We start from the raw sequence: 12,571 nt of genomic DNA, 5'->3' as shown, positions 1-12,571 counted from the left end.
GCAAAGGTTGTAAAGATTTAATCTAGAAGCTTTGACTGCTGCCAAATGGGCTTCCACTAATGTACAGTGGGGTCCAAAAGTCTGAGACCACATTGAAGAAGAAATATTTAAGATTCTGCAATGTTTCTAGATCAGTAATCAAATTTAATCAAATCTGGGGCATTGACCAACTTAACTCCTCAACTTAACTCTTTACTAAAGGTCAGATTTGTTGAGTTTTATCCCCGCAATTGAAGCATGTATACTGATGACAGGTGGATTTGATCTATTCTTGTTCAAGTAACTCAATTTACAGCCACCTGGAGTAAATAAGATTGTCCACACTAATACTTTTTCATCATTTTAAAACAAAATATATCTGTACTGAACAGCATTTTACTCCATATCACAAACAATCTCTGTCCACACTCTGCAGTTGGTTGCTAAATTGCAACAAACACTAATGAGGAAAAGCAACAATGAAAAATCAGACCAGAGACATTTTTGCTTGAACCGGTCACAAGGTGGAACTGTTACTGAAAGTAACATATGAGCAGCAGAAAACAAAGTTTGGTAGTTGTGGAAAAGGGTCACGTGATGGATGCATGACGAATCAGGGAAGGATACATGGTGACTGATAAGACCCAATCAGGAGGCGAACATGGAAGTCAACACCCCAGGGTTTTCAAACTCAAACAGGGTCAGCAGCATTTCTAAGTGTCTTGGTTTCAGGGTGTTAAACTCCCGGAGTTGTGTAAGGCATGAATGTTGCAAAAGCACTGAGTTTTAAAACTAAAACATATTGCTGTGGATGTAGCCTGAGGCCGTGTCTCAAGTTTCCAGCAGATTATTGTTCACTAAGCAGCATTATGAAAAATGGCTTCAGAACTAAGTGAAAGTATCAGAAGGCAAATAGATCTAAGCAAAGAGCTGCTTTCTCAGCATCAGATCATGGCCAGACTCAATGTTTCTAAGGGGCCAGTGCATGGAGCTCTAAACCACTTTACAGAACCTACATCAGTTGTATCTAAAGCACGATCAGGCAGACCAGAACTGACCATACCATCAGAAGATCAGTACGTCAAGTTTAGTTTCCTGAGGAATAGAAAAGTAACTTCATCACAGTTACAGAATTCACTAAGTAAAGAACACAAGGTCTCAGAGGACCAGTAGCAGTTTCTAAACAAGGCCAAACTCTCAGGATGGACTCAGAGATACCAGCATTTCAGGGCGCCTGGGTGGCTAACCTGGTAAACCGAGTACCACATGGGTTTAATCCTAACTGCAACCATGCCTGTTGCTGCATGTCATCCCCTCTCTCTCTCTCTCTCTACCTGACTTTCATTTCTATCTCTCACTGTCCTGTTGGAATAAAGTCAAGTATTGCCAAAAAGAAAAGAAAAAGACAAGCATTTCACAGTAGATGACTGGAAGAGATATCTAAGTGAGAGATTTATGACAGTTGGAGAAGGGTGGATGTGAGGAGAAAAATAGAAGAGAATGATACCACAGTGAAACATGGTGGTGGGAATGTTCAAGTCTGGGGTGTTTTGGCTGCTCTGAAGTAGGGAACCACTTCCAATTGAGAGCCGGTTCTCGATTACTACTCCATCCTTCAGAGTCATGCTCCACCCTCTGCTTTCCGTCTTTGTGGAGAAGGATTCATACTGCAGCAGGATCATGACCCTAACACACATCAGAGCTTTGTGAGAACTACTTGAAGGCCAGTGAAGGAATCCTGACTTTAATGGACCTGACCTCAACCCCATTGAACCTTGATGGGGGCACTCGAAAACCGAGAATGCTGAGCATTCTGGGACGTTACAAGAAGGTCTGTGCAACATTGTCAGGTTAATGGTGGGAGGACATGGGTCATCAGGTTTGGAGTCCATGCAGCTGGAGTTCATTAAGCCAAACCAACCCAAAAAACTGATGAAGAAAAACTGCATTAGATTCAAAACAGGCAAAGTGTGTGTGTGTGTGTGTGTGTGTGTGTGTGTGTGTGTGTGTGTGTGTGTGTGTGTGTGTGTGTGTGTGTTTTATTGGACTGGCAAGTCTTTCTCTCGTTCCATTGTCTTGCTGTTTTCCCTCCACTCAGCACAGTGAATAAGCGCGGTTGACACCGGGCCTGCTAACATTGACTCACATTCTCAAGCATCACAACAAACTGATAAATCCCACATTGTGCTTTTAAATGGTCATGAGCACAGTTATGACACAGCAGTGTGTAGGCAGTGTTGATAAATGAGGAAACCTAACCTGAGGCCTTTTTTCCTAACTGGATCAGAGAGCAGTGACTCACAGAGCAGTGTCTGGACCTTTTTCAATTTTCACTTCACTTCTAAAAGCACTTCCCTGTAGTCTGTTTATCTTCCCTAAATACCCTCCATTTGTTTACCTCATTACCTTTATACACATTTAGTAAAGTGTGCTGGTGTAATCGAGTTCAGGTCCAGGTTCATTTATTTATACAACCTTTTATCACAAGTAGAGGCTTTAAAGAGCGGAAATAAACAAAAGAGGAGACAAGAACAGGAAATTAAAACCAACCTACCCAAATCAAATGAATCACACAACTACAGGAGAAAATTAAAATAACAATCCAATCTGGGTACACATGAAAAGGCAGAACATTAGAGTCCACATTAAGGGGACAGTAGCAATCAGTGAAAGCACAGAGGACTGGAAACTTGATGTGGAACTTTGTCTGGGACCAGTGGCTGTAAAGCAGCAGCATGGTGTCATTAAGAAGAGAGAGCTTTTGTGTTCATGAATTTACAGATTTACTTCCTGGTTTCTCCTCATTATATTGATGGAACAGAATGTCGGCTGTGATCCCAGTGAACGTGGGATTGCTGGCCTTGGTTGTCAATACATACACCAGCCCACAAAAACCTGGAATCAACTTCAAGTCAACTTTATTTCTAGAGCACATTTAAACAGGACAAACTCAAACTCAAAGGACAATTAAAATACATAAATGCAAGTAAAACAAATATATAGAAAAAGTAGAGGACAATGAAAGCATAGTAAATATACTATATACAGAAATGTAACCATACTAACAAAAACAAGAAAATAACAAAGAGCAAACACACAATTATGTACATGAAAACAGACTAAAAGGTTTGAGCTAAAAAGGCCAGTGAATAAAAATATCTCTTTAGCTGAGATTTAAAAATCGAGATGAAGGTAGCACGTCTGATTTCTAATGGCAACTGGTTCCATAATGTCGGAGCAGCACCTGCAGAAGCTCTGTCTTTAGTGTGTGTGGTGAGACATTCAGGAGGATGCTGGAGTTGAGTGTCAGTGAATGAGGTCAGTGATGTGAAGTACGGCCTGGACATTAAGAGCTTTAAAAGTAATCAGCAGGGTCTTAAAGTGAATTCTAAAGTGAACAGGAAGCCAGTGAAGAGAGGCTGAGACTGAGGTGATGTGCTCAGGCTGGTTAGTGAGTCAACATCCGAGGAATTACAATAGTCCAGTCGTGTTGCGATAAAGGCGAGTCTCTCTGCGTTATAGCAGCCCATGTTCTCCCACATCTCATAAAGTGACGACACCATTCGGTCGTCCAGCGTCTTACACAGGCATCATCTCACCTTCATTTTGAATCTTCAAATGCTCTTCAGGATATTTAAAACATTACCTGTCAGCAGATTGCTTTAGGTGTGGGGCTAATTGATACTCAGTACGCCAGTGAGTATAAGTATGTATACGGTGTACTACATGTGAGTGTGCTTAATGAAGTATCTGATTTGACACACAACATCAGTTTTTAATAAAAGGTTGTCTGACATCAGTAAAAGATTTTCAGCATTGATCTTTAATGTTGTTGCACAGTTTAGAAAAAGGGTCAAAATCAATGCAGCAGTTTCTTTACTTCCATGCAGGCTTGTTTCATTTCAAATACTCAGTCAGTAATGGTGGCTCTCCTTGGTGCTAGCATTGTTGTGGAGAGGGTCTCCTCCAACACTGGGGTCATTCCATTAGTAGCACCACAGAGACTCCCACACTTAGCTGTGGCCTTGCCTTTAAACACTTGGTCTACATAGCAGCAGAGGCCGGGGTCAGGGTGGTGCCGCGCTGGCAGCTGCGACTTTGACAGCATCTGATCTCTGATCTCTCTGACAGCTGCTCTGATGTTTTCATTCATGCAAGAATAAAGAAGGAAAACATTTTCCTCACATCGATGGAAGTGTGGATGAATGGATCAATAAAACAAATGTTGGATAAAAAAAGGACATGGATGGATTCATGGATCTGGGAACAGAACTGCTGCACAAAATGTCTGTGAATGCACAGCTGAGTGGGCGCAAACTGGATAAACACCCAGCAGAAAAACAGCAACAGAGACATAATGTAAGAAGTAAATCAGCTGGCTGGTGTTTATGACCTGCAGTGGAACCAAACTCAGGCCTCAAGCTGCCACGGCAGGTGGACCTATCAAAGACCACAGGTTTTATGGAGACACCGGGAGTCTTTATGGCAGTGGGCACAACTATCTGTCTGGATACAACTTATGAAGCACGATAATGTTGCTGTCAGGAGCTGCTTTTTAGCTGATGTAGAACAAATCAGTCTGTTTGAAAGAGGCTATAAAGCTGCTCCCTCACCCACCTCTCTGTGAGAGGAGCCTCAGAGCAGCTTATCTCACTGTGTTTCATATCAAACAGGGGCTGCACTGGATACATAATCATCACCTGTTGACATTTAGTCAAAGATTAATCACAACACAGTGTCAAAGCCATGGAAATATTGAACACACTCATTTTAAATGTCAGTACAGCTGCGGTCATCTATGTTGCGCCGATGTCTTGAAATTCACAAGGGGGGGCGGAGAAGTGCAACGATTTAAATCATTAATGAGGGTGTCCACGCTGCTTGATGTGTGTGGAGGTCTGAGGTCTGTGATCCCCTGAGCCGGAGGAAACACAGGTGAACGTGATCCAAACAGAGGCTGCTCCTGTTAAGACGTGTACCGACATATCCACATGGATGAAGGAACACCATTCAGCTAAACCCAACTCAAAGAAACCTGGGTGTCATGTTTGAAGACCAGTTCTCCTTCTCTGACCATGCTGCATCTGTCTCCTGGTCATGTCTCTTTGCTCTATACAATATGATTCAATCAGGCCTTACCTGACTCAGTACTCCACCCAGCTCTTTGTCCAGGTCATGGTTCTCTCACCTTGACTACTGCAATCCTCCTCTGGCTGACCTCCCTTCATGCACAGTGAAACCCTTACACATGGTCCAGAATGCAGCAGCCCGTCTGGTCTTGGATCAGCCTAAAAGTTCACGTCACTCATTGACCTCCACTGTTGACCCATGACCGCCTGAATCATTTCAGTCACTGATGCTGCCTTCAGAGAGACTTCTGGCTCTGCTCCATCCACTTGAACCCTGATGCTCCTTCTCTGTGTTCCACCAATGAATGTGGTCTGTCATCACCATCCCTGCACAGAAGACAGTCTCAGTCCAGACTGTTCTGGTCTGTGGTTCCCTGATGGTGGAACAAGCTACTGAACACTATCAGAGCAGGAGCGTCTCTCTCTCTTCAAGAATCTGTTGAAGACTCCTCTCTTCAGAGAGACCTCCTCTCCTAACACCTCTAACACCCTAACATGTCTAACGAGCTCTTACTGTAACTCTACCTGCACTTCTTCACCTGATCTCCTTCACTTATTAAATAGATGTAGTACTTACTACTTACACCAAGCTCTCCCACTGCACTGAAGTTTTAGTGATGTTGCTCACTGGTGAGTCACTTTGGATAAGAGAGTCTGACAGAAGAGTAAATGTAAGAAGACAACCTGGCATCGTCTCTAACCTGATCTGGGATCACTGATTCCAGATGTCAGTGTAGCTGATCACACAGCTGTTGTCATTAAACCTGTATCTGCATACTTTTTTTGCTAACTTTACCACTAGTGATTGCTGTGTAGCTATGTATTTCATTTTACACTTTTTCATTTCTCAGGCGTCTATTTTATAAATAAAATGCTTAAAATGTGTCTTTATATCTTCAGCATCAGTTCAGGTTTGAAGTGTGGGGGCCTGTGCTGTGGGGGCTGGGTGTCCCTGCTGCCTGTGAGGATCACTTAGTGGAACAATGGGAAATGTCCTCACAGTGTGATGGGTTGGGTACCACTGCCTCTACATCCACATAAACTGGATAAATCTACATTTTAAAAAGGTTCAGTGTCAAAATACAGCTGCAGCATTGTGTACAGTAACAATCACAGCAGCAGAGTGTCAGTGAAAGTCAACTAAGTTTACTTTTTGCATGTAGACTGAACGTTTTAATGGTCTCTGGCATTGTTTGACAAGCCGAGTGTAAGACTCAAGACCTTTATTTGAAAATCAGCTCAATTAGAAAGTTTCCACATTGTCCTTGAAGTTCAGGTCAACTTCTTTTAGAGTATCTTGGAGTTGGGGATGGGTTCTTATAGCTGAAGCTATGTTAGTATATAGCTAGTATGTAAGATAATACATACAGAATCAAGTCCGATGACCTTTGGTCTGAATGTCAAAATGTTTTTGGCTGTGGAGTTATGTTAAAGAGAAGTCACCTGACCCAGCTGAGCTGCTGCTGTTATCGCAAAGTGAGTGTACTGCGTCCTGCCTCTGGTTCTGTGTTCAACTTGCAATGTTCATACTCTGCAAAATACAAGTCAGACTCAGCCCACTCTGCACTGGAAAGACCTGTTGCCTGTTTTGCTTTCTATCAGCTTTAAGGACACAGTAAATGTTACGTAGTTTTATCACATTGACTGAAGCTCAATATAAACGGACTCAGCGTTTTTAAGAGTCAGGTAGGCTTAGTCGTGTTGCCTACATTTCCCATAAAGCAACATATCAGACTCTGCTTTGGTAGAGGGCAGTGTGGATCACTGACAGAAGGTCCATCACTTGACCCTCATGAATAAAAGGTGTGATATGTTTGCAGTGAGACTGATAATAGAAATGAAAATGTTTGCGATAACCTCAGAGAGATAAACCCTCAGAGCTTGAGCTGACTTCTTCTGCCCTTTAATTACGTCTGATAAGAACAATCTGGAGTTGTTTTCTCTCCTTATTCTTTCTTCTCTCCTTGGTCCATTTGTCTGAGGACAGAGCCATTATTCTCTGTTAGAAAGCTTCTCGTCTGTGGAACGCAGCTCACACAAATGGAGCTGGTGCCTCGCCTGTCACCTCTGTTCATTTTACATAAAAGCCATTGTGTTCAAGCTTTTAATAATCTGTTGTTGTATTATCTCGCCTTGTCTCTGCTCTCTCTTTGAAGACAGTCATTGTTAGTCAGGGGATTGTTAGTCATCCAAAAGCTGCTACCACGGGCTGATTGAGGACGAGATGCAGGAAGGCATCAGTCTAAAAACTCAAACTAATTATTTTACATTAGCGTTTAACATTAGCGGACAAATGCATCGACCCCCGGAATGCTTGACTAGTTTTAAAGAGGTATTTAGCATCGCACTTCCTTAACATTGGGGGAAGGGCCAGATTCCTTGTTGTCCTGGGTCTCAGGCTGTGGAACAGTCTTCCCTGGTCCTCAGGTCCGTAAACTCTCTCAGATGTTTTAAGTCAAAACTGAAGATCTACCTTTTCTCTAAGTGTTATTGTGTAGACTTTTTGTGTGTTGGGTGTGGTGTGTCTCCAGTTGTGCTGTTGCTTTTATTCTCTTCTATTAACCTTTTATTCTTTTTAGCAAAGCACTTTGTAACCTGGGTTTTACTTATTTAAATGTGGTTGTCATCTGCATAATACCAATGTCTGATTTCATTGTTTTGAATAATTAGGCACAACGGAGCCACATTACATTTACATACAAAAAGCTCAAGAACTGAGGCCTGGAGGACGCCTCACATATTGTTGGTTCACTAAGACACAGTTGCGGAAATGAGATAAAGTAGTCCCCATCTTGGAGACGCAGTACAGGCCTGATCTTGTTGTACTATAATTAATAGATTCAAAACTCTAGCCTAAGACTCAATCTTCTCTCACTGCATCTAAACCTGTTTTTAATTCTGAAAACATGGGGAGCAGCCCACCTGACGTCTCTGTCGTTCGTCTCCACAGCATTCTCCCCATGAAGCAGGGCCTCCTGCTGGGCCAGTACCTGGGAGCCTTCAACCTCATGGACACGTTCAAGGGACGCTCCAAAAAACAGGAGTGAGAGAGGAGAAAAAGAAGTAAAGGATGACTGGAACGGAAGGACACATGAGAGGAGTATTAAAGCCATTAATATCAACTCTTTTAATCTTCCTAGTGTAGAGGTGTAATGATAGAGAGAAGGACAGAACAGTAGTGGATTTAATACGATTTGAATATAAATATCGAATGTCTATTAGTTTCTTTATATGTTGCACTGTATAATTCAATAATGATAATAATCTTTTAAGCCTAAATATCCTTTATGTACTTGTTTTTAAATTACACAAGTGTAATTAAAATATGATATAATTCATATGTTTTCAAAGATGAACAGGTTCGATTCCCTAACTCAATGTGAATGTCCTTCCTGTGCATTACACTGATCTGTGCTTTGTGGTGCTTTCCTGCACAGCTCATACCAAACCAAAGAAACTAGCGCTGCTTCACAACAGGTTTATAGACAGACATTCAGGAGGAGACACATTATGATTCAAATGAACTGAAGAGAGGGGTCAATATATGAATTTGTCTCATGAAGTCAAGAGCACTGAATGAATTTATGACCACTTTCACACATCTATGACATCAACACAGAAACTTAAAGATTTCCATCATCCATCAGAACGTTTCATTCTACCACTGGTTCTTCTTTGAAAACATATATTTTATATATTTTGTTCGTAACTATGGTAACATAACAGTGACAGTCAATTTATTCTGGCAACAGGACTGGTTACTTTTGTTTTTATGACTTTAAAAAAGTATATGTAATCCAAATGGAGTTTACTTAAATAATGCAAACAAGAGAACACACACATTTATGACAGTGGAGCATCAAATGTAGCGTTAGGTGTATCTATCAATTGGGTTTCACGATCTCATCCGTAGTCTGATAGTCCTGTCGTCACCCTGTCAACTTGCCAATGGTTGAATTAATATTAATTTATTACAACAAATAATGATAATAATAAGTTGACACATTGATGTGAAAACAAACAAAATGTCACCTTGACATTGATGAAGCTAAAAGCTATCAGCCACCATTCTGATGATCATCAGTCACAGAGATCATTGTCCAGAAGAACAGCCCTGTCTATCAATATACAGTTATTATACAAGCTGAATATTTTAATGTCATATTAACAATGTTATGGAACCATAGTTATCATTTATGTTGTTATTAATCTATGTCAGTGTCATTTCACATTAAATACTCAGGCACAGTGAACCCTGCTGAAGGGGTCTCGTAGATCTGTGAAACCTTGTGAACGGTCCAGACCACTCACAGCTCCTCAAGTGACTTCAGACTGAACATGATGCTAATCTTCACCTTTTGTTTTTTGACGTCTGCCTTTATTTGCAAATAGCACACGTACTGACGTTAGCTCTTATTAGCTAGCACTGTGCTAGCTAGAAGTGCTTTTCTTCTCGTCTCTGTATATTCATGAAGACTGGAGACGAGCACAAACGTGGATGTGTGTTCACAGGAACTCAGGTTGTGCTTTGACTTTGCATGAAGTCAGTCTTAACACAGGTTTATACTTTCCTGTGAATCTTTAGGACACTTTATGAAACAGGCTTGTGTCACCTTCACATTTGAGGCACAGACACATGCCTGTCTAAAAACTCATGAGTCATGTGCTAAATGTCAGAAAGAATAGTGATGAATTAAGGATGTCTGGATGGAAGTAAGAAGCATCCTCAGTTTCCTAGAGAGTACAGGTAAACTTCTGCTACATCCATTAACTTTTCATTTCCTACAGTGTTATTCCTCTTGTTGACTCAGGTACTCAAGATAATCCTAATTTGAAAAGCTTCAAAACTGATCATTAGCAACACTCACAGCTGTGCTTTGAAATTACAGCGATGCCTGGTCTTGATCCAGATGTCACTGTTACAGTATATTTATCTGACATCTTTGGTGAATGAAAAAAAAAAACCTGAAGTAACACTTTTTTGTTGTAGTTTGTTTGAAGTAATTTTGCACTCAGATCATCTTCATTTCAGATTTGAATGGACCTGTCTAGACTCTTATTAAGCACATGTAACACTCTGTAATGGAAATATTATAAAGACTATAATGTGTGTGTCTGGGTTTATATCTACCACAGATCATTTTAAGTTCATGTGTCACTGACAGCATCATATAAGTGTATGTGAGTTCTCATCTTCAACTCAAATTCTTTTAATGAGTTATAGTGTATAATTAATAGAATGCATCTGTTGCCTTAATCACAGACTGTTAAAGAACTGAAAGATAAAATACCGGGGGTCAGTGAACAGAATGTCAGGACTGTAGAGACTGAAGTGTGTATCCAATGATGCATGTTAATGCTTATCCTCTGTTTTCTCAGTGTTGAAAAGTCTCATCATTAAAGATTCCCGTTTCAAAAGTTTTTTTTTCTGTTTTGTTCAGGATCATGACTGAAGTCCTCATGTTGCACATAAGACAACAAAAAATCACAGTCCCATCACAATATCAATCAACCTGTGTGTGTGTGTGTGTGTGTGTGTGCGTGTGTGTGTGTGTAAATAGCAAATAGAGAAATGAGGCTCAGATTCAGACTGTACAAAACTGTAGCACTGGATTTTCAATCAGCCCCAGACAAATATTACGCTCCTCTCTCCACATTTAACATGCAGCTCACATTCATCAAAGAACCTTCATGTGTTCGCTGGTACAAGTGCTGTAAAAGACATTACAGCTGGGCAGATAGACAAACCAACTGCATTTTATGCCAAAGTCTTAAAGTCCCAGCATAATCTACATATCTGTAGGTGTTATTTTATTATATTGATTTCATTTTTTCTTCGAATAGAGATGCTTAGTGTAGCATGAATGTAGAAAACCGACATGAGTCACAAAACAGACCTGGTAGTTGACTCCACAAGTGAGTGAGGTGCTCAATCACCACAAGCCTCGAGTCAGTGGGTGATTCCAGTGTGTCTCAGTGAGCTCTGACAAACATCATCACATGACATCAGTCTTCACAGGTACTGAACACACGCAGTGACAACGTACTGTCAGCAGCCAGGCCAACACATCATCAGTGCCATCATCTCATCTGAACTCAGCCAATGAAATGAGTGGTTTCAACTCTCTGTTTATGTCACCTTTATTTCAAAATAAGGACAAATCCTGCTTTTGAAGAAGCACATTAGCTGGATGAGAATAACAGGATGAGTTCAGCTGAATAACTTCATGTGAACAAGCTAAAAACCTTTGATTAAAAAAGCTTCACTTTTTCTCCCAGTGTTTTTAATTGGTCAAGCTGAGTGTGCGAGACACGAAGAGTGTGACTGCAGCCACAGTCTCTGATAGAGTTTCCTCCGTGATCTGCAGCCATGTTCAGTTGGCACAGCAACCAGGAACAGTAACAGTCTGAGGAGACCGTGACAGAAGCTCAGCAGCAGCAACCACAAGGTTTCTGTTCCACACACACACACACACACACACACACACACACCCTCTGTTGCACCACGGCTCCACAGGATCTCTGTGACTGACACATAACACAACATCACATCAAGGAGAATAGAGAAACACCAGTTGTTTGATCAGCTGGAAGTGAGAGACTGATCCACTGAGCCCCTCCCTCTGTGATGCTAATCTCTCTACAACACTCATGTATTTCTGTTCTGAACTGTGCAATAAACATGGTTTCTTGGTTGTTAATGTTGTATTCATTCACCTGTGATATATTTGTGCTTTAAGCAGCCCAGGACTGTTGTTCACTGGTCACCTCCAGCTTTAATGTTGTGGCTGATCATTGTGTGTTACCGATGGTATTTTGCTCTTCTTTGTGCTCTGGTCATGTTCCGGCTGACAGTCAATAAGCTGCAAGTCTGTTGCTCTGACAACAGTTCCAGAAGAAGCTTAAAAAACCAGTCTCATGTCAAATCATCAACATGTTAATCTCAGTTATCCACGTACAGAGTTCTAGTTCAAAACAATAATAGTGTAAGACATGTTTTTGGATGTCTTAACTATTGCCTTACATATTGCTTAATTAAACTATCGAAGGGCTGTGGGTAAAGCAAGAGCACGGGGACAACTTCTCTGTACAGGTCAATCCATCTTTTATTCCTTTCCCGGAGAACCCCCAACCTAGGAAGACCGAACACTGACTACCCAAGTGACATCTCACCTCTTACATATCACTCCGCCACTCCTAATCATAACTCACATTACCTGCCACTAAAGTGCGCCATATTATATAGTTCCAGATTAAACTTAAACAGCAGAATACAATATTTATAAATGTAGTTACAAATAATTAAATTATGTGGACTCAAAATAATGTACAATGCAAAATAAGGCAATCTGTTGAATATGTCCTCACAAGAATAAATCTCATCTTACATTAACACTAATAACACTAATCATAATATAATCTCAGCATCAGAGAACCTTTCAGATCCAACAACCACCAGCTGA

The 12,571-nt window shown here is 41.0% G+C and overlaps 1 protein-coding gene across 1 annotated transcript in view; it reads left to right on the top strand.

The window, feature by feature from the left end:
* The window catches only part of LOC130179244 (epidermal retinol dehydrogenase 2-like), a 34,953-nt gene extending 24,424 nt beyond the window's left edge, over positions 1–10,529 (top strand). Inside the window, exon 7 of the mRNA XM_056392097.1 lies at positions 8,059–10,529. Within this exon, the coding sequence (XP_056248072.1) occupies positions 8,059–8,155 (97 nt within the window). The 3' untranslated portion in view covers positions 8,156–10,529. The remainder of the gene's footprint in view (positions 1–8,058) is intronic.
* The last annotated feature ends 2,042 nt before the right edge of the window (positions 10,530–12,571 follow it).

The sequence above is a fragment of the Seriola aureovittata genome, chromosome 12 (assembly GCF_021018895.1).
Source record: "Seriola aureovittata isolate HTS-2021-v1 ecotype China chromosome 12, ASM2101889v1, whole genome shotgun sequence".
NCBI lineage: Eukaryota > Metazoa > Chordata > Actinopteri > Carangiformes > Carangidae > Seriola > Seriola aureovittata.
Note: the sequence above shows the minus strand (reverse complement) of the source record. Positions and strands in the feature narration are given on the sequence as shown.